Source organism: Pristis pectinata, chromosome 37 (genome assembly GCF_009764475.1).
Source record: "Pristis pectinata isolate sPriPec2 chromosome 37, sPriPec2.1.pri, whole genome shotgun sequence".
NCBI classification, from domain to species: Eukaryota; Metazoa; Chordata; class Chondrichthyes; order Rhinopristiformes; family Pristidae; genus Pristis; species Pristis pectinata.
Genome location: NC_067440.1, coordinates 10,585,243 through 10,608,071, shown reverse-complemented (window position 1 = coordinate 10,608,071; position 22,829 = coordinate 10,585,243). Strand labels below are relative to the sequence as shown.

The 22,829-nt window shown below is 50.2% G+C and overlaps 1 protein-coding gene across 5 annotated transcripts in view; it reads right to left on the bottom strand.

The window, feature by feature from the left end:
- Positions 1–4,343: 4,343 nt before the first annotated feature.
- Positions 4,344–22,829, bottom strand: part of LOC127586538 (immunoglobulin superfamily member 3-like) — a 34,061-nt gene continuing 15,575 nt past the window's right edge. For 2 of the 5 annotated variants that reach the window (XM_052044562.1, XM_052044563.1), the window contains exons 2-7: positions 20,763–21,119; positions 16,519–16,890; positions 14,497–14,856; positions 13,174–13,533; positions 11,723–11,776; positions 4,344–10,006 (exon numbers count right to left, since the gene is read on the bottom strand). In XM_052044562.1, coding sequence (XP_051900522.1) covers positions 9,696–10,006; positions 11,723–11,776; positions 13,174–13,533; positions 14,497–14,856; positions 16,519–16,890; positions 20,763–21,009 — 1,704 coding nt within the window. In that variant the 5' untranslated portion in view covers positions 21,010–21,119 and the 3' untranslated portion in view covers positions 4,344–9,695. Of the gene's footprint in view, positions 10,007–11,722; positions 11,777–13,173; positions 13,534–14,496; positions 14,857–16,518; positions 16,891–20,762; positions 21,120–22,628; positions 22,809–22,829 lie in introns of those variants that run through there. The other 3 variants (XM_052044561.1, XM_052044564.1, XM_052044566.1) reach the window with 3 other exon arrangements.

The window sequence follows — 22,829 nt, the reverse complement described above, 5'->3', positions numbered from 1 at the left end:
CCACCTCCTCCCCCCCCACTTCATTCCACGCTCCACCTTCCTCTACTGTCAGATTCCATCTTCTTCAGCTCATTGTCACCTCCCAGCTCCTGACATCTTTCCCACTCCCCGCCGTCCCTCGCCTGCCTATCACCCCCGGATCCACCTATCACCTGTCACTTTCCCTCCACTTTCTTATACTGGATATCTCCCTCTATCAGTCCAGATGTAATTGTGACACTATATTCTGCATTCTGTTATTGCTTTTCCCTTGAACGACCTCAATGCGCTGATGTGATGAAATGATCTGTATGGATGGCATGCAAAACAAAGTTTTTCACTGTACCTCAGTTCATGTGACAATAATAAACCAATTTACCAATTTAGCAAGGTGAAGGGTCTCGACCTGAAACGTCGACCGTCCATTTCCCTCCACAGGTGCTGCCTGACCCGCTGAGTCCCTCCAGCATCTTGTGTGTTGCTCCAGATTCCAACATCTGCAGTCTCTTGTGTCTCTGGACAAATAAAGTGCAAGGGCCACAAAGAGGTTGATTGGGAGATCAAGAGTTCGGGGCCCATTTCTATGCTCTACAACCCCGTGACTCTATTGCGATGAACTTCTGGTCTTTGGCTGGAACACTGAGTGTACATTAGAGGAAGGACTCTGGGACCTTGGATCAGACCAGTTTTATCGTAAAGAGGAACATTTCTCAGATTGTGATGGAAGAGCTAAGTCAATCTATCACTCGCATCAGGGTGATGTCAGTACATGAGACATATTTTGCACAATCACTTCACGTGGAATGAAAAACATCGTGACATCATTGTTTTAAGTTTCACTCTGTACTGAGGCAGGAAGTGTCCTTGCTGGTCGATCTGTCTCCTCGGTCTAGATGGATATCACACACTGCAACCAAACAACACTCCCTCTCCCTCTCCCTCTCCCTCCCCTCCCCTCCCTTCCCCCATCTCCATCCTCCAGGAACATCGTAAAATAACACACCCACCCGATTTTCTTTCACTGTGGGAGAATTATCAGAAACACGTGATTTAATCGGCGAGAAGATTCACCAGGAAAGAGCACAGAACACAGAACAGCACCGCACAGGAACAGGCCCTTCGGCCCACGATGTCTGTGCCATGTCTGTCCCTGCGTATTCATCTGTCTGTCTAACAGCCTCTTAAACCACACTGCCTCCACCACCTCCTCTGGCAGCACATTCCAGGCACCCACCACTCCCTGTGTAAAAAAACTTGCCCCGCACATCTCCTTTAAACTTTCCCCCTCTCACCTTAAATGCACGTCCTCCAGAATGTGATATTTCTACCCTGGGAAAAAGATTCTGACCATCTACCTTATCGATGCCTCATAATTTGATAAATCCTTTTTTTATTATTCCAAAATAAACTTTATTCATCATAAAAAACAAACTATATACAACAATACAACAGTGCAAACCTTTACATTCGTGTTCAGATTAATCATTAGTGTTACCTTTTTAGATTAAAAATACAGCACTGGTGCCACTCATGTAGCTCCCTGGGGTACTATCCCAATCCTGTATTTACAGTATTTAAGGGGCTTCCTCGCCTGATCCCGCCCCTCCCTCTCCAATGGCAGAAGAACCCTAAAAGTGTCGTCCTTCCCCACGGAGCCCTTGCTTTGGCTGCACCCAGCTTCAGTGCGTCCCTCGGCACGTACTCCTGCAGCCTGGAATGTGTCAGTCGGCAGCATTCCCCTACGGACATCTCGTAGTGCTGGGAGACCAACAAGTTTTGGGCAGACCAAAGGGTGTCTTTCACCGAGTTGATGACCTTCCAGCAGCAGCTGATGTCCGTCTCTGTGTGTGTCCCCGGGAACAGCCCGTAGATCAGAGAATCCTCCATTACACAGCTGCTGGGGATGAAACGTGACAAGGACCTTTGCATCTTTCACCACACCCTCCACGCAAACCCACAGCCCGCAAAGAGGTGGGCGACCGTCTCAGAGCGTTTCTGTAATGCGGAGAGACAGTGGAGGATGGATTTGTTTTACCTGGAGGCGTACCACATTATGGGGAGGATGGATGTAGAGAGTGGGAAACTTTTCCTCATAGAGGGATCTACGAGGGCATGGGATTAGGATACAAAACGTCCCGGGTAATGAACAGGTTTTCACAGATGCCCAATTTTGTCTGTAAGTCAGAAAATACACAAACGATCCTTGAAATGGTCACTGCACTCCCCAGTGCTGTACTGAATGACATCAAAAGACCTGATAAGAAAGAGCAGCACACAAAGTGCTCAGCGGGTCAGGCAGCGTCTGAGGAAGGAAATGGACAGTCAACGTTTCGGGTCGAGACGCCCCATCTGGACTGAATGACGAGAGGGCAGTAGGTGAAGGGAAGGGGACGGGCAAGAGCTGGCAGGTGAGGGGTGGATCCAGGTGAGGGGGGCCGATGATAGGCAGATGGGGGCGGCACTGATGTCAGAAACCGGGAGGTAATAAGTGGGAGTGGCAAAGGTCTGAGGATGATGGAGTCTGAGTGGAGAGGACAGTGGAACGTGGAAAGGAGGGTGGGGAGTGTTATGTTTGTTCTTCATCAGGAGACAAACTTTGCGTGTGTTTAACATCTGAACATTTTTATTAACCAACACCACAGACCGGCTTGCTTTCCCTCTCTTTTTACAGCCACCTTCTGTTCCCCCATGTGACCCCTTGCATTGCCTACTGGGAACTGTAGTTCTTTATTATATCTACATAATAACACATTAATAACACAGGGAGCGGAACAGGAGGGTGTGGGTGATGGTAAAATAAGAAAGAACAATTACTAAAAGTTGAAAGAGAGAGGAAACTAGTATTTAGGAACAAACGTATGTACGCACGTCGGACTTTTGAACTGAATATTATTATTGGAGCTCGGGGTGTCCATAAGCCGGGCGTCTGTAACCTGGGGACAGCCCGGAAGCGATACGAGGATTAAGGGGGATCTGAGGGAGAGCTTTCTCACCCAGAGGGAGGTTGGAATCAGGAGCGCATTGCCTGAGGGGGTGGTGGAGGCACAGACCCGCACAACGATTAAGGGCGAGCATTTGAATCGCAAAGGCATTGACCACACGCTGGCAAGTGGGATTAGTACGGGTGGGTACTTGACGACCAGCACAGACATGGTGGGCCGAAGGGCCTTGAGGTGCCGGATGGCTCTCTGATTCTGTAACTGTCCTCCTGTCCTCTTCGCTGTCCTGATCTCCCCGGTCCTTCCTACACCCACCCCACTCCCCCACCACCCTCTTTCCCCTGCCTCACCCACTCTACCTGCCCACCACCCATACACCCCTCCCACTGGGTCCCCTCCCCCCACCCCATCAGCTCTCCCCACCTCCCCCCCTCGGTTCCCTGCTCCACCTTCCTCTTCTCTCAGATTTCCTCAGCTGCAGCCCTCTGGTTACCTCCACCTATCACCTCCCCATCTCTATCACTATTCCCACTCTTCCTTCTTCTTCGTAGACAGGCCCCAGTTTCGTTACATGCAACCAAATGTGGTAAAAGTGTCCCAGAGGTGAATGTGTCAATACCGAGCTTCTGCTATGAGTTTCTGTCTGAAGGGATGGTATCACCACTGAGGTTTGCATTATACAGGAGCATGTGTGGTTCCACATTAAAGGGAATTGATATGTTAGAAGGATTTCACTGAGAATCAGTCAGCCAGTGTTGTATTCCTCAAGGATGGCTTCCACATCTGAAGTGAAAGCCCTCTCGCTCCTCTTGCTGCCTTGGTAAAGCAGTCAGTGTAAATAAAGACCCCACCCACCCGGGTCATTCTCTCTTCTCCCGTCTCCCATCGGGCAGAAGATACAAAAGCCTGAAAGCACGTACCACCAGGCTCAAGGACAGCTTCTATCCCGCTGTTATAAGACTATTGAATGGTCCCTAGTATGATAAGGTGGACTCTTGACCTCATGATCTACCTCGTTATGACCTTGCACCTTATTGTCTGCCTGCACTGCACTTTCTCTGTAACTGTGACAATTTATTCGGCATTCTGTATTGTTTTACCCTTGTACTACCTCAATGCACTGTGTAATGAATTGATTTGTATGAAGATAAGATTTCTTTATCAGTCACATGTACATCGAAAAACACAGTGAAATGCATCTTTGCATAGAATGTTCTGAGGACAGCCCGCAAGTGTCACCACGCTTCCGGCGCCAACATAGCATGCCCACAACTTCCTAACCCGTACGTCTTTGGAATGTGGGAGGAAACCGGAGCACCCGGAGGAAACCCATGCAGACACGGGGAGAATGTACAAACTCCTTGCAGACAGCGGCGGTAATTGAACACGAGTCGCTGGCGCTGTGATAGCGTTACACTAACCGCTACACTACTGTGTCCGCCCTGAACGGGAGGCAAGACAAGTTTTTCACTGTACCTTGGTACGTGACAATAAACCAATTCTAATTCCCATAAATGCATTTGAAAAGCAAGAACACAGTGAGTTGTCAAAACATCATCTGATTTTTACTGATGCAGTAATAGAAGTTGAAGGAAATTACAACACAATAAGGCTTAAATATTCCTTGCAGTCATGCACTGAATCATGTGAAAGTTGACTCAGTGTCTGTGTGCTTCTCTGTTTACATTTTCAGGGATTTATTCCCCATCCCTAACTGCCCTCTTGACCGTCTGGTGACCGTGCTCCCGCGGTGCTGTTGGGGAGGGAGTTCCGGGGTTTAGATCCAGCGAGGGTGAAGGAACGGCGAGGTCGTTCCAAGTCGGGGTGGTGTGGGACTTGGAGGGGAACCTGCAGATGGTGGTGTTCCCTTGAGAGTTGCAGCCATGCTCACCTGGGCAGGTGGGGAGTGTCCCGTCGCACTCCTGACCTGTGTCTTGTAGATGGGGAAGGGCCTTGGGGCGTTGGGAGGTGAGTCACTTACCAAGGGATACCCGCCTCTGACCCGTTCCTGCAGCCATAGTATTAGGTTACTTAGCCACATCAGCCTGTGCTTGACTGTATTGGTAATGGTTTATTATTGGTATTGGTATCGGTTTATTATTGGTATTGGTATTGGTTTATTATTGTCACTTGTGCCGAGGTACAGTGAAAAACTTGCCTTGCATACCGATCGTACAGATCAATTCATTACATAGTGCAGTTACATTGAGTTAGTACAGAGTGCATTGATGTAGTACAGGTAAAAACAATAACAGTACAGAGTAAAGTGTCACAGCTACAGAGAAAGTGCAGTGCAATAAGGTGCAAGGTCACAACAAGGTAGATCGTGAGGTCAGAGTCCATCTCATTGTATAAGGGAACCGTTCAAAAATCTTATCACAGTGGGGTAGAAGCTGTCCTTGAGTCTGGTGGGACGTGCCCTCAGGCTCCTGTATCTTCTACCCGATGGAAGAGGAGAGAAGAGAGAATGTCCTGGGTGGGTGGGGTCTTTAAGAGTTTTCTCTCTCTTTCAACTTTTAGTAATTGTTCTTTCTTATTTTACCATCACCCACACACTCCTGTGCCCTCTAGTTTTAGACTCCCCTGTGCTGGGAAAAAGACTCTTATCTACAGAGACACAAGGGAGACTGCAGGTGCTGGAAATCTGGAGCAACACACATAGGTCGGGCCTTCTGAGTTCCTCCAGCATTTTGTGTGTTGCTCTGACTATCGACCTTATCTATGCCCCTCACAATTTTATAAACCTCGATAAGGTTACCCTTCAGTCTCCAATGTCCCAGTGAGCCTATGCAGACTCTCCTTCTAACGACTTTAATTCCCCTGAGGACATTACATTAAAGAAATCGAAAAGCTGTTCACTGTCCGTCCTCTTACTGGGTGGGATTTCCATGAAGCTTCTGATTCCCCTTCACTTCCCCAAATCCTCTCTCGTCTTCAGTCTACTAATAGGGTCCAGGAGGGGCCCACCAGATTTTGTTGGAAATCCAGGGTAGGGGTATGAATCCCCTCAGAAGAAGTGTAAAACCATGGTTGACCGTCATGCTTGAGAAACAGAGAACTGCAGATGCTGGAATCCAGATGAAAAACACTCCGATGCTGGAGGAACTCAGCAGGCCAGGCAGCATCCGTGGAGAAAAGCAGGCGGTCAACGTTTCGGGTCGGGACCTTTCTTCAGGACTGGAGATAGGAAAAGGAGAAGCCCGATATATAGGAGGGAAACGCAGAGCAGTGATGGGTGGACAAAAGAGGGGAGGCAGGGTGGGCACAGGGTGGTGATAGGTAGATGCAGGTAAGAGATAGTGACGGGCAGGTGCGGGGGAGGAGGGGAGAGCAGATCCACCAAGGGAGGGAAAGTTTAAAAAAAGGGGTAGAATAAAAAGCGTCAAGGAAAGGGAAGAGAAGAAGCACGGTGGGGGGGGGTGTTGTGGGGAGGGGGGGTGGGGATTACCTAAAGTGGGAGAATTCAGTGTTCATGCCCTTAGGCTGCAAGGTTCCAAGATGGAAAATGAGGTGTTGTTCCTCCAGCTTACGCTTGGAATTCTCCCGTCAGTGGAGGCCGAGGACTGACATATCAGTGATGGAGAAGGAGGGGGAGTTGAAATGACAGGCAACGGGGAGATGCAGATCGCGGTCACGGACGGAGTGCGTGTCTTCTGCGAGACGGTCACCCAGTCTGCGTTTGGTTTCGCCAGTGTAAAGGTGCCACACCTGCAGCGGTTAGTGTGACGCTATTACAGCGCCAGCGACCCGGGTTCAATTCCGGCCACTGTCTGTGGGGAGTTTGTACGCTCTCCCCGTGTCTGCATGTGTTTCCTCCGGGTGCTCCGGTTTCCTCCCACATTCCAAAGACGTACGGGTTAGGAAGTTGTGGGCATGCTATGTTGGCGCCGGAAGCGTGGTGACACTTGCGGGCTGCCCCCAGAACATCCTACGCAAAAGATGCACTTCACTGTGTGTTTCGATGTACATGTGACTAATAAAGATATCTTATCTTATCTTATCTCTGGCTAATCCACACCTGTGAGCTGGTCTGTGCACTGGACCTATTGCAGGATGTGTTGGTCTGGAAGGGAGTGCAGTTGCAGGTTTTCCAGAAGGAAATTCGGACTCCGAGGGTGAAGTTGCAAGAATATCTTACATACCAGGGATAGATTCACTGGAATGTAGAAGGTCAGTGCAGCTGCCTTGCTTCAAGTTCAATCCTGACCTCTGGTGTTGTCCCTGTGAGCGTGCGGGTTTCCCCTGCATCCCAACGACGTGCCGGGTCGGCGGGTTAATTGCCCGCTGTAGCTGGCTTCCTCAGCATAACGGCTCAAAGGATCAACAGGAATTTAATGGACGTGTGTGGTAGAGGATCAGTTGTAGGAGGGTGAAGGGTCGTGGACCGACGGGACAGGTACCATGAACACAATGGACCTAATGGCCTCTTTCTGCGCTGCAACATGCAAGTGCAGTAAAACTCTGATAATCCGCCATCCGATTGTTGGGGAATGCTGACGGTTCAGCATGGGGCTCATTGGGAGATTCCTGGCATAACCTGGGGCCAAACACTCCCACACTGCCTTTAAGCTTGTCGGGGTCACTGATGGGGTATTTAATAGCTAATACCCCACTAGTCCAGGCACCCTGCTAGTCTAGCCCCAGAAAAGACTCTGGGTTATGGGAGTTAATCAAAACTTTAAAGATATAGGGTAACATGGGAGACTTCAACTTCCCAGATATTGATTGGCACCTGCTTAGTACCAAAGGTTTAGACAGGAAAGAGTTTGTAAAGTGTGTCCAGGATAGATTCCTGTCACAGTATGTTGACAGGCCGACTAGAGGGAATGCCATATTAGATCTAGTATTAGGTAATGAACCGGGTCAGGTGAAAGATCTCTCAGTGGGTGAGCATTTAGGGGACAGTGACCACTGGTCCCTAACCTTTAGCATTGTCATGGACAGGGATAGGAGCAAAGAGGACGGGAAGATATTTAACTGGGGAAGGGCAAATTATGAGGCTATAAAGCTAGAACTTGCGAGTGTAAATTGGGAGGCAGGTGCATTGGTCAAATTCAAGAGGTTGCTAGATAAGCATATGGAGGAATTTAAAATAGAGGGATATGTGGGAGGAAGGGGTTAGGTAGTCTTAGGCGAGGTTTAAAGGTTGGCACAACATTGTGGACCGAAGGGCCTGTATTGTGCTGTACTGTTCTATGATTTTATGTTCTATGTATAACCGTACCTGCAGCAAGAACGCATTTAACAGAACCATTAAAGAGGCGGTGGTTGTACAGTAAAGGCAGTCAGGTGACTCTCTGACCCAACATAGTCACATACTATGGTGCAACAAGTCATGAAGCTGAAGGAACTTTTCCTGTAGAGAGGAAGTGGTTGTTCAACTTTGTTTTCTTCCCCAAACCTCTGTGGTAATGTCATAGAGCCACACAGCAAGGAAACAGGCCCTTCAGCCCATCAAGTCCATACCGACCATCAACTACTCAGTTACACCAATCCCGTCTAAATCTCCCCACATTCCCATCAACTTCCCCCTAGATTCTGCCCCTCACCCACACACTTGGGGGGCCAATTTACAGCGGTGTATTAACCCACCGACCTGCACATCGATGTGGGAGGAAACTGGAGCATCCAAGGGAAACCCATTCGGCCCGTCGAGTCCATGCCACTCCCGTTCACCCTCTCCTTATCCCAACACCCTTGCAAATCGTTCTCCCCCTCAAGCTCATCAACCCGCTTTGACTGACAGTCACCAATAAACCTGCCATATTCTGTTTTTCCTTCCAACGCAAAAGAAGGCCATTCAGCCCATCGAATCCATACCAGCTCATGGAGCAACTCCATTCCCCCACTCATCTACCCTGTAGACGATTCCCCCCACACTCCCAGAAACTCCCCCCCAGATTCTACCCCCACCCACGCACGATGGGGGCAATTTACAGTGGGCAATTAACCCACCAACCCCGCAAGTCGTTGGGATGCGCGAGGGAAGTGATTTAGGAAAAAAGTAGGGACTGTTCTGATGGATGAGGCAGGAGAAGAGGGGTAGAGGGAGACCCTTGTGGGGCAGAAAGATTCTGAAGGGCCAAATGGCCTTTTCGTGATGTAACTTCTAAACGCCAGAGTTGTCTCCCTGATTCAAGTGACCTCTTTACCAAGAACTTCTGCTCATTGAGGTGTATTCACGGGTGAATGGGTAATCGTTCTTTGTAACTGTCCCATCACACAGTCCTAGAGCAGAGAAAGGAGGTCAGACACAGAGTGAACCTCCCTCTACACCGTCCCCTCACACGCTCCCAGGGTCAGACACAAAGTGAAGCTCCCTTTACTTTGTGTCTCATCACACACTCACCGGGGTCAGACATAGTGTGAAGCTCCCTCCACACCGTCCCATCAGACACTCCCGGGGTCAGACACAAGAGTGAAGCTCCCTCCACACTGTTATCCATCGCCTCTGGGAAGGAAGGGGTAAACGGAGGGGTTGGAATATGTGAGGGTGAGGGTGGTGGCCCACTGTAGAGAGGGGTGCAGTGGGGGCTGCCGCCAGGTGCTCCAGTTCCCTCCTACATCCCAACACTTATGTGGGGCCGGTCGGTTAATTGGCCACTATAAATCACCCTCCCACCCCCCTCAGTGTGTGGGTGAGGGGTAGAGTCTGGGGGAGGGGGACAAGAGGAATTTGGGAAGAATAAAATGGGATTGGTGTAAATGGGAGATTGATGGATGGCATGGAATCGATGGGCCGAAGGGCCTGTTTCCGTGCTGTCTCCTTCTACGAGTCTATACCACTGACAGAGCAGGGCCATCCGCCACTAGTTTTCCCTCGACTGGGCCACACCCTTCAGGCACTCTGGGATCTTGCCATGTTGCCCAGCACCTGAGAGCGACCGGCACCGAGGAAGTGGCCGACCCGTGCACAATCTTGCTGCGGCGTTCCCTGACGATCCTGGCGTCCGCTCCACTGCCACTCCTCCTCGTTACCCAGTAGGAGGATCCGAGTCCCCCGGCGAGCGTCAGGCTGACGACACACAGCAGGGAGATGAAGAACCAGGGCTTCATTGTTCTCCTCCTGGTCTCCGAGTCCGTGTTCACTGGAGGGGGCGGGGGACACACTGAGTTACCGCAGCCCCTACTGTACGACCCACTCACCTCCCCACTCCCTCCCCCGGCTCCCTGCCCCAACCCCAAGGCAAGGAGCCGCAACCCTGGGGCACTGCCTCTATCCCTGACCAGACGCCTCCAGTGGCCAATCACCCCCTTAGTGTGTGGGTGAGGGGTAGAATCTGGGAGGAGCTGATGGGAGATTTAAACGGGATGGTTGATGGTCGGCACAGACCCGGTGGGCTGAAGGGCCTGTTTCCGTGCTGTGTGGCTCTTTGAGAAGGTAGCAAATTTGGAGTCCAGGCTTGGCTGTGTTGGGTGACCCTGCCCCCCACCCCGCCTCACACCCCCACCTCCACCCCTGTGGCCACAGAGAAAGACCAGGAGAAAGAGAAAGAGAGAGAGAGAACAAAAGATAGATAGATAGATAGAGAGAGATAGAAATTGAGAGAATGAGAAAGGGAAAGAGAGAGGCAGAATTAGAGAGATGATAGAGAGAATGAGAGAGAGAATGAGAGAGAGAGAGAACAAAGGGAAAAATGAGACACTGCGATAAAGCAACAGAGGGGACGGAAGAAAGAAGGAATGTGACGGACGGACATCAACAGATAACAATCACGAGGTCACTGTACTGCTGAGTAAATGGGCGAATACCTGGGAGTGTAAACAGATTTGGTGGTTTCTGCTGATAAAATGGTTCCGTTGTTGGGCGGCCTCATTGTCTCTCCCTTCCCCACCCCTCTCTCTCTCTTTCTCTTCCTCTCTCTCTTTGTCTCTCTCTCCCTCTTTCTGTCTCCTCTCCCTCTCTCTCCCTCTCTCTCCTTTCTCTTTTTCTCCCCCTCTCTCTCTGTCCCTCTTCCTCTCTCTCTTTCTCTCTCTCCCTCTCCCTCTCTCTATCTCTCCCTCTCTTTCTCTCTCTCTGTCCCTCTCTCTCTCTCCCTCTCTTTCTGTCTCTCTGTCTCTCTTTCTCTCTCCCCCTCTCTCTGTCTCTCTCCCTCTCCTCTCTCTCTTTCTCGCCCTCTCTCTTTGTCTCTCCCCCTCTCTCTGTCTCTCTCTCTCTGTCTCTCTCTTTCTCTGTCTGTCTGTCTCTCTCCCTCTCTTTGACTGTCTCTCTCTGTCTCTCTCTCTCTCACCCCCCCCCCCCCACGCTCCCTCTCCCTCTAACACACACACACAATGCCTCTCTATCCCGTACGCTGCCGGGATATAATTAGGAGACTTTGTGATCATTTCCCTGATAAGGAGTTAAACTGCTGATGCTTATAGTTTCCATTTTATTCCTCTTCTAGAATCTTCCATGGTCAGGTGACCACTGGGGAAAACACGAGCAGTGAACGGCCTTTAAGAACCGTTCAAATCAGACTCAGAACAAACGTGGAGAGATCAGGTTAGTTTGGGATCGGTACAAGGGGATAGGGAGGGAGAGATGCAGTTGGATTAGTCTGGGATTGATACACTGTGGGATTAGAAAGGCCACCAAACTATCCCCTTATCACAGTATTAATACCTTTCTCCACTGATGTATGACTAACAGGTAGTGCTGGAGTTCTCTGGGATAAGTGTTTCCTGAGTTATGAAGTATGCCGGGAGTTTGTAAACAGGATGCTCGCAATGAATACCGTTATCACCTTAAATCCACCTCAGATCACCTTTTTCCCGGAGGTTAAAGTCATTCCTGTTCCCGAGATGTGGTGACAAGAACTTACCAGGAAGAAGCGGGACATCTTCAGACTCGTTGGTCCCTGGAGAGTTCACATCACCTGAGAGTTAAGAGGGAGAAGTTGATTTCATATTGCACTCATTCGCTGATCTGTGGTCAGACTGCCCAGTGCTGACTCTACCTCACTCTCTCATTCCCTCTCTCTCTCTGTTCTATTTGCCACTTCTTTCTTTTATCATTTCTCTGCATTTCTCTCTCCCCCCCTCTCTCTCCTCTCTCTCTCTCTCTTGCTTCTCCCATTCTCTCTCTCTCTCTCCCTCTCTCTCTCCCTCTCCTCTGGTTTGGAGAGTATGGATTATGAGGAGAAACTGAGAGAGCTAGGGCTTTACTCTGGAGAGGAGATGAGAAGAGACATGATAGAGGTGTACAAAATATTAAGAGGAATAGATAGAGTGGACAGCCAGCGCCTCTCTCCCAGGGCACCAATGCTCAATACAAGAGGGCATGGCTTTAAAGTAATGGGTGGGAAGTTCAAGGGAGATGTCAGAGGGAGGTTTTTTACCTAGAGAGTGGTTGGTGCATGGAATGCACTGCCTGGGGCGGTGGTGGAGGCAGATATGATGGTTGAGTTCAAGAGATTGTTAGATAAGCATCTGGAGGAATTTAAAATAGAGGGGTATGTGGGAAGAAGGGGTTAGATAGTCTTAGGTGAGGTTTAAAGGTCGGCACAACATGGTGGTGTATTGTGCTGTATTGTTCTATGGTTCTATGATCCTCTCTCTCTCTCTCTCTCTCTCTCTCTCTCTCTCTCTCTCTCTCTCTCAATATCTATCTATCTATCTATCTATCTATCTATCTATCTATCTATCTATCTATCTATCTATCTACCTGTCTGAGGGGGACCTTTCTCACCCAGAGAGCAGTGAGTACCTGGAACTGGGATTGGAATTGGCTTATTATTGCCACAAGTACTGAGATACAGTGAAGAGCTTATCTTGCATCCTGTCCATACGGATCATTTCATTCCATAGGGCAGTGAGGTAGTACAGGGTAAAACAACAACAGAATGCAGAATAAAGTGTTACAGTCACAGAGCAAGTGCAGTGCAGGCAGACAATACTGTCGAACACACTGCTCGAGAGAGTGATGGAGGCAGAGTCACTGACAGTATCGAAGAGGCGTCGAGACAGGAATTTGACTCGCCCAGGCACGGAAAGCAATGGGCCCAGTGCTCCGGATGGGATTCATACGGATTGGTGTCCAGTCATCGGCACGGACATATTGGGCCGAAAGGCCTGTGTCCCTGCTGTCTGACCCTGTGACTCTTGACAATGAACACACAGATGAAGGACATTCCCTTGGCCGCACTTCAGGTCCTCCTGTCAGCCGGAGTGAAGAGTGAAGGAAGGTTCAGGTCGGGCAGAGAGGGACAGTGAGTTGAGGTGGGGGCTATGGGGAGAGGTGCGGTTTGATCATTAAAATATAGGCAGCACTTACCGAGGACCAGAACCACCGAGCCGTCTCCACTAACCGTTTGGTTCCTAGGGGGATCGAGGAGTGTAACCTGACACCTGTAGGTACCGTTGTCCGTGACAGAAGCTTCCTTGATGGTTAAGATGGAGGATTTATTCAGGATATGAGCTGCCACGGAGACTCTTGGGTCCAGACCGTCGCACCGATTGGATTCCCATCCAGGGGCCGCAACGGGGCAGGACACCTCGGCTCTGTCCGTGACCCAGGTGAAGCTGAGTTTCCTCACGTCCGCGGCTGCCTGTTGGAGGACGCAGGTCAGCCTGGCGTCTTCTCCTTCCACCACCGGGAGAAGGGAGGGGAACTGGGACACCGTCAGCGGGGACTCTGGAGAAAGAGACACGGAGATCAATAGGCGGCCACAGCAGATGATTCCGGGGAATCCACAAGCAGCGGTCGAGGAGGAAAGGAGAGACACATGTGTGTAAAATTCCAGTCCCGAAGGGCCTGTTTCCCTCTCGTGTGACCCTGTGACCTCCATCTATCCTGGTAAGGCTGGAGGAAGGAACGGAGACAGGGGAGGGGTGAGGACACGGGACGGTTTGAAAGGAAGGAGTTTGGAATTGGCTGCAGGGGTGAGCAACGTGTGTGAAGGGAAGGTCAGTGAGTGTAAGAGGACAGGTACAAATGGGGGGGGGGGGGGGGGGGGGGGGGGGCTCGTGAATAGGTTGCAGGGAAAGGATCGGTGCAGGATTAGGAGAAGGGAGCAGGATACACCTAATGCCTAGGTGTAATTGGTAATTGGTTTATTATTGTCACGTGTACCGAGGTACAGTGACAAACTGGTTTGCATGCCATCCATACAGATCATTTCACCACATCAGTGCATCAAGGTAGTACAAGGGAAAACAATAACAGAATGCAGAATAAAGTGTCACAGTCACAGAGCAAGTGCAGTGCAGGCAGACAATACTGTCGAACACACTGCCCGAGAGAGTGGTGGAGGCAGAGTCACTGACAGTATCGAAGAGGCGTCGAGACAGGAATTTGACTCGCCCAGGCACGGAAAGCAATGGGCCCAGTGCTCCGGATGGGATTCATACGGATTGGTGTCCAGTCGTCGGCACGGACATATTGGGCCGAAAGGCCTGTGTCCCTGCTGTCTGACCCTGTGACTCTTGACAATGAACACACAGATGAAGGACATTCCCTTGGCCGCACTTCAGGTCCTCCTGTCAGCCGGAGTGAAGAGTGAAGGAAGGTTCAGGTCGGGCAGAGAGGGACAGTGAGTTGAGGTGGGGGCTATGGGGAGAGGTGCGGTTTGATCATTAAAATATAGGCAGCACTTACCGAGGACCAGAACCACCGAGCCGTCTCCACTAACCGTTTGGTTCCTAGGGGGATCGAGGAGTGTAACCTGACACCTGTAGGTACCGTTGTCCGTGACAGAAGCTTCCTTGATGGTTAAGATGGAGGATTTATTCAGGATATGAGCTGCCACGGAGACTCTTGGGTCCAGACCGTCGCACCGATTGGATTCCCATCCAGGGGCCGCAACGGGGCAGGACACCTCGGCTCTGTCCGTGACCCAGGTGAAGCTGAGGTTCCTCACGTCCGCGGCTGCCTGTTGGAGGACGCAGGTCAGCCTGGCGTCTTCTCCTTCCGCCACCGGGAGAAGGGAGGGGAACTGGGACACCGTCAGCGGGGACTCTGGAGAAAGAGACACGGAGATCAATAGGCGGCCACAGCAGATGATTCCGGGGAATCCACAAGCAGCAGTCGAGGAGGAAAAGAGAGACACATGCGTGTAAAATTCCAGTCCCCGGAACACCGGGATTGATTGAACCACACAATCCTTCCCCACCGGCTCAGCGTTGGAGGGGAACTGATGGAATCCCTCTCACCCAGAGAGTGGCAAGTACGTGGGGAGGCCCCTAGGTACCTATCCCAGCACTTGAATCACCAGGGAATGGAAGAAGATGGGCCAAGTGCCGGAAAATGGGATTAGTGCGGAATGGTGCCCACTGGTCAGTGTGAACACAGACTGCCGAATGGCCTGTTTCCGTGCTGTACGATGCTTTGAGCCGGTAAATCCAGGTCATATCCAGATAGGATGCATCACGGCTTGGTACGGCAACTGCTCTGCCCAGGACCGCAAGAAACTGCAGGGAGTTGTGGACACAGCCCAGCACATCACGGACACCAGCCTCTTTACCTTGGTGAAGCAGCCAGCATAATCAAAGACCCCACACACCCGGGTCATTCTCTCTTCTCTCCTCTCCCATTAGGTAAAAGATACAGGAGCCTGAGGGCACGTACCACCAGGCTCAAGGACAGCTTCTACCCCACGGTGATAAGACTATTGAACGGTTCCCTTATATGATGAGATGGACTATGACCTCACGATCTACCTTGTTGTGACCTTGCACCTTATTGCACTGCACTTTCTCTGTAGCTGTGACACTTTGCACTGTTATTGTTTTTACCGGTACTACCTCAATGCACTCTGTACTAACTCAATGTAACAGCACTATGCAATGAATTGACCTGTACGATCAGTATGCAAGACAAGTTTTTCACTGTACCTCGGTACAAGTGACAGTAATAAACCAATACCAATATCAATCCAACAGAAAGGAGTCGCAAGAAATTGCAGAGAATTGTGGACATAGCCCAGCACATCACGGAAACCAGCCTCCCCTCCACGGACTCTGTCTACACTTCCCGCTGCCTCAGGAAAGCAGCCAACATAATCAAAGATCCTTCCCACCCCAGTCATTCTCCCTTCTCCCCCCTCCCATCGGGCAGAAGATACAAAAGCCTGAAAGCACGTACCACCAGGCTCAAGGACATCTTCTATCCTGCTGTCATAGGACTATTGAATGGTCCCCTAGATAAGATGGACTCTTGACCTCACAAGGGGCGGCAAGGTAGTGTGGCGGTTAGCGTAACGCTATTACAGTGCCAGTGACCCGGATTCAATTCCCGCCACTGTCTGTAAGGAGTTTGTACATTCTCCCCGTGTCTGCGTGGGTTTCCTCGGGTGCTCTGGTTTCCTTCCACATTCCAAAGATGTAGGGGTTAGGAAGTTGTGGGCATGCTATGTTGGCGCCGGAAGCGTGGCGACACTTGCAGGCTGCCCACAGAACACTCTACGCAAAAGATGCATTTCACTGTGTGTTTCGATGTACTAATAAATAAATATCTTATCTTGTCTACCTCATTATGGCTTTTGCACCTTATAGTTTGCCTGCACCGCACTTTCTTTGTAACACTATATTCTGCATTCTGTCATTACTTTTCCCTTGTACCTCGATGTACTGGTGTGATGAAATGATCTGTCTGGATGGCTTGCAAAATGAAATTACCTACCTTCAACCAGTACCACCGAGCCATTTCCATGTAAGATCACCGTTGCCAGAGGTTTGGTGATCACCACATCACACTTAAAAGTTCCGGTGTAGTTCAGGAGAGCTCGAGTGATTCTGAACTCTGAGGATTTAGTTTGTAAATCAGTTGTGACAAGGATTCCTGGATCGGGAACCGGAGCACATTGCCACCAATCGGAATCGCTGGTCACTGCAGAGCAAGTGGTTGAAGACGTTCCCCACCTCCAGATGAACTTCATCCCCTCTACCTTTGTGGCTGTTGTCCGTAAGGTACACGTCAGGTTAACGGTCTCGCCTTCCCTCACCGAGAGGGAGGCAGGGGACTGGGAGACGCTGCCTGGTATCGGAGTGGATTCTGGATTAAAAAAAGACACAAGGCTCTTAACGAGTCGAGTGAGAGGTGGGTTAACAAATTCCAGCAAACGTCGCTGGAAATACTCAGCAGGTCAGGCAGCATCTGTGGGAAGAGAAAGAGTTAATGTTTCAGGTTGAAGACCCAGAAGGAGGCAAAAGAAGCTCGTTCACGGAGAGGAAGGGAGGGAAGGGGTGGGGTGACCATCGGGATAACCTGTAAAGAAGGTTTCCTGGTCAGTAAGTGAGTGGGAGCAGTTAGAGTGTGAGAGCAGAGACAAAGTATAACCCAGCAGGTCAGAGAATAAAATGGGATTAGTGCAACACTCAATCTGCTGGAGGAACTCAATCTGTGGGCCGAGCAGCATGTGTGGGGGGAGAAGGGATTGTCGAAACCCTGCATCAGGACTGGGAGTGGAGAGGGGGAGACGGCCGGTACAAAGAGGGGGACGGGAGAGGCGAGAAGGGAGCCCGAGGCGATTGGTGGACTGAGGGGGGAGGTGTGAGATGACGGGCAGGTAGGGGAGGGGAGCGGGGGGCTGGAGTTGGGAGACAGGTGGACGATAGATGGAGGCAGACAGAGAGAGAGGGAAAAGGGGGATAACAGAGATGGAGCGAGGTGGCAATGTGACGATAGGAGAGGGCTGGTGGAGGGAGATAAGCAGGAAAGTGCTCCCAGCGCTAGATTCTCATGAGTAGAGGAGGTGAGAGTGGGAACCATTAGGGGAGAGGTGTATGGCAGGTGGAACCAGCTGGGGAGGGGGACGAGTGTGTGAAGAGGGTGAATGGGACCAGGAGGGGGGGGAGGGGGAAGAAGATGGGTGAAGGGGGGGGCTGGGGGGGGTGTGGGAAAGGGGACAAAAATGGGAGGATTGGATCAAAGTGGGGAGAGGAAAAAGAGGGATTCGTATAAATGGGTGGTTGATGGTCGGAATGGATTTGATGGGCCGAAGGGCCTGTTTCCCTCTCGTGTGACCCTGTGACCTCCATCTGTCCTGGTAAGGCTGGAGGAAGGAACGGAGACAGGGGAGGGGTGAGGACACGGGACGGTTTGAAAGGAAGGAGTTTGGAATTGGCTGCAGGGGTGAGCAACGTGTGTGAAGGGAAGGTCAGTGAGTGTAAGAGGACAGGTAAAAATGGGGGGGTGGGGGCTCGTGAATAGGTTGCAGGGAAAGGATCGGTGCAGGATTAGGAGAAGGGAGCAGGATACACCTAATGCCTAGGTGTAATTGGTAATTGGTTATCATTGTCACGTGTACCGAGGTACAGTGACAAACTTTGGTTTGCATGCCATCCATACAGATCATTTCACCACATCAGTGCATCAAGGTAGTACAAGGGAAAACAATAACAGAATGTAGAATAAAGTGTCACAGTCACAGAGAAAGTACAGTGCAGGCAGACAATGAGGTGCAAGGCCATGACGAGGTAGATTGTGAGGTCAAGAGTCCATCTTATCGTACTTAGGGGGCCGTTCAATAGTCTTACAGCAGCGGGATAGAAGCTGTCCTTGAGCCTGGTGGTACGTGCTTTCAGGCTTTTGTATCTTCTGCCCGATGGGAGGGGGGAGAAGAGAGAATGTCCGGGGTGGATGGGGTCTTTGATTATGGTGGCTGCTTTCATTTCAAAACATTAGTGCATCGAGGTAGTACAAGGGAAAAGCAATAACAGAATGCAGAATAAAGTGTTACAGATACAGAGAAAGTGCAGTGCAGGCAGACAGTAAGGTGCAAGGGCCATGATGAAGTGGATTGGGCTGGGAGGGTTCAAGAGCACAGACTGAGATTTAGGATTTACCACCGACTTATATGATGTGAAATTTGTTGTTTTGCAACCCACCCCTCCGTGTACCTATCCAAGTGCTTCTTAAATGACCCTGTTGTACCTGCCTCACCCACTTCCCCTAGCAGCTCGTTCCGTATAATCACCACCTTCTGCGGGAAAAAATTGCCCATCAGGTCCCTTTTAAATCTTTCCCCCCTCACCCTAAATCTAGTTTTGGACTCCCCTACCCTGGGGAAAAGACTGTTACCGTCCACCTTATCTATGCCTCTCATAATTTTAAACACTTCTATAAGGTCGGCCCCTCATTCTCCTATGTTCCAAGGAATAAAGACCCGGCCTGGCCAACCTCTCCCTGTAACTCAGGCCCTCGAGTCCTGGCAACATCCTCATAAATCCTCTCTGCGCTCTTTCCAGTTTAACCAGGCCTTTCATATGATGTGAAATGACATGATGACGTGAAATCTGTTGTTTTGCGGCAGCAGTACAGCGCAAAGATGTAAAATTACTATAAATTACAAAAATAAATAGTGCAACAAAAAAAGAATAACCAGGTAGTGTTCATGGCTTCATGGTCCACTCAGAAATCTGACGGCAGAGGGGAAGAATCGTTGAGTGGGGTTCACCTTTAATGTACGTCCATTCAAGAGTCTGATAACAGCGGGATAGAAGCTGTCCTTGAGCCTGGTGGTGTGTGTTCTCAAGCTTGCACTCAGACGGGATGTTTCTTGATACGCTTTCAGATAGTTTGACATGAAGGCTGTTTGTTAAACATTTTTATTCAGCAAAACCCACCGCTCTAACAGACAAAGTCCTCTTAATCCAAGATCTACCTCAAGATCAGCTTCTCCCCTAACTAGCTCACTCACAAGAGCTGAATGCCATTTCTCACCGCAGGATCGCCTGACCAGATATTACTGGGAAGGACTGTGACAACTTTGGTCTCCGTTGCTCCCAGATAGCTCATCTTGCCTGAGATGAAAAGTGCTGGAAATTATATTGCAGCTGTATAAAACTTTGGTCAGGCCACACTTGGAGTATTGTGAGCAGTTCTGGTCACTCCATTATAGGAAGGATGTGCAGGCTTTGGAGAGGGTGCTGAAGTTCACCAGGATGCTGCCTGGATTAGAGGGCATAAGCTATAAGGAGAGGTTGGACAAACTTGGGTTGTTTTCTCTGGAGCATCGGAGGCTGAGGGGAGACCTGATAGAAGTTTATAAGATTATGAGAGGCATAGATAGACAGTCAGAATCTTTTCTTCCAGAGTAGATCTGTCGAATACTAGAGGGCATGCGTTTAAGATGAGAGGGGGAACAGACAGTCAGTGCCAGAGATCAAACCATCCTTTAGAGTTGTACAGCACAGAAATAGGCCATTCTACACCAATCCCATTTGCCCACAGTAGGACCATATTATTCCTATTTAAGTGTCTGTCTAAATGCCTTTGAAAGGTGGGAATTATATCTATTTTCACCACCTTTTCTGGCAGGTATCAACCGCAGGCACGGTAGTGTAATGGTTAGCGTACCGCTATTACAGCGCCAGCAATCCGGGTTCAATTCCGGCCACTGTCTGTAAGGAGTTTGTACATTCTCCTCGCTTCCGCGTGGGTTTCCTCTGGGTGTTCTGGTTTCCTCCCACATTCCGAAGACATACGGGTTAGGAAGTTGTGGGCATGCTATGTTGGTGCCGGAAGCGTGGCGACACTTGTGGTCTGCCCCCAGCACACCCTACGCAAAAGGTGCATTTCACTGTGTGTTTCGATGTACGTGTGACTAATAAAGATATCTATCTATCTATCTATCTATCTATCTATCTATCTATCTATCTATCTATCTATCTATCTATCTATCTATCTATCTATCTATCTATCTATCTATCTATCTATCTATCCAGTTGTCTGTCTATCTATCTATCTATCTATCTATCTATCTATCTATCTATCTATCTATCTATCTATCTATCTATCTATCTATCTATCTATCTATCTATCTATCCAGCTGTCTATCTATGGTACCTGGAGGTTGAGGGCGCGTTCCTGTGCAGTGTGAGGGTCTCAGTGGAAGAGGGTGTCCATGTGTGCCAGCCCAGTACCTTGGACAATGCGAAGGTGCGTCCCACCCCCTTTCATTTGGACGATGGGCAGCGGTTCCAGGAGTTGGACGATGCATACATAGCGCCCGTTGTCCTCTGGAGAGACCCTGGTAATGGTCAGCCTGCTGCTCCTTGACTTCAGGTCTGCCCGGAGGCTCACTCGCTGGCTGGCCTTGCCTCCCACCCTGCCTGCCGGCACCACTCTGTAAAGCCCGCCGTCGGGAAGATCCCACTGGAAGACGGCCATTCTCGGCAACGTCGCCGGCTCGTCGAAGCGGCAGCCCAGCTCCACGCTAGCCCCAGCTGGGACCTCGAGTGAAGTTCGTGACTGGTGGACCCCACCTCGAACCACGAGCCCTATGGAGGCAAGAGGAAGATGAATGAGTCAGTGGAGGGGGTGGAGTTGGGGGGGGGGGGGAACGGCCATCCTGTGTAAGGTGCTGATCTCCAAGGTGTCCGGATATACACTTCCAACCTCTGCCGTTGACAATTCGGAATTATGATCGGAATGAACCACATGGCCCGGAGGCAGGCCTTTCTACCCATCGAGTCCGTGCTGACCATCAACCACCCACTTATTCTACTTCATTCTCAGATGGAGGCCACTCAGCCTATCAGATCGGTGCCAGCTCCTAGGGAGGAAGCCCATTTCCCCTCCCATTTCCCTGAAACCCATTCTCCCCACATTCCCATCAACATAGAAACATAGAAAACCTACAGCATGTACAGGCCCTTCGGCCCACTAAGCTGTGTCGAACATCTCTACCTTAGAAATTACTAGGCTTACCCATAGCCCTCTATTTTTCTAAGCTCCATGTACCTGTCCAAAAGTCTCTTAAAAGACCCTATCGTATCCGCCTCCACCACCGTTGCCGGCAGCCCATTCCACACACTCACCACTCTCTGAGTAAAAAACTTACCCCTGACATCTCCTCTATACCTACTCCCCAGCACCTTAAACCTGTGTCCTCTTGTGGCAACCATTTCAGCCCTGGGAAAAAGCCTCTGACTATCCATATGATCAATGCCTCCCATCATCTTATACACCTCTATCAGGTCCCCCCTCGTCCTCCGTTGCTCCTAGGAGAAGAGGCCAAGTTCCCTCAACCTGTTTTCATAATGCATGCTCCCCAATCTGGTATAATGGGGACTGACTCCTTCCTAAAGATCTGGCTCTGGAGAGCTGTGCATTGACGGTCGAGGGACGGGAGGAAAGGGAAGGAGAGTGGGATTGGAACAGATAGAAGGATAGAATGAGAGAGAGAGAGAGAGAGAGAGAGAGAGATTGATAGATGTATAGGTAGAAGGACAGAGGTAAATAGGCAGACAGATAGATAGAGAGAGAGAGGTAGATAGGTAGATAGATATTTAGGGAGATAAAGAGATGGGCGGGTTGACAGAAATAGACAGATAGATAGTTTGTGACATGGAGAGTCAGAGGGTAGGCAGTCAGAATCTTTTCCCCAGGTAGAAATGTCAAATACTAGAGGCCATAGCTTCGAGGTGAGAGGGGGAAAGTTTAAAGGTGTGGGGCAAATTTTTTTTACACAGAGAGTGGTGGGTGCCTGGAACGCGCTGCCAGGGATGGTGGTGGAGGCAGATACGATAGAGGCGTTTAAGAGGCTGTTAGACATATGAATACGTGGAGTATGGAGGGATGTGGATCATGTGCAGGCAGAAGGGATTTAGTTTAATTCGGCGTCGTGTTTGGCACAGACATTGTGGGCCGAAGGGCCTGTTCCTGTGCTGTACTGTTCTATGATAGACAGACAGACAGACAGAGAGATGGATGGAAAGCAGGATGGGCAGATAGACTGAGATAGATGGAGGATAGATGGAGAGTGGCTGACAGACAGACTGACATACCTTTAATTGATAACAAACAGATCCTGAACACGACACTGGAGAAATTCATTTCCATGTCTGTCCCTCTCTGTAACCTTGGACCTGGGGTCGCTTCACAACTTCCGATAGCCTCCGTTAACTAACTTGAAAATGTCGGCCTCAGGTCAGACAGCAGCCGAGCCCCATGCAGAGACCTTACCCGTGTACCACCAGTATGTGGAC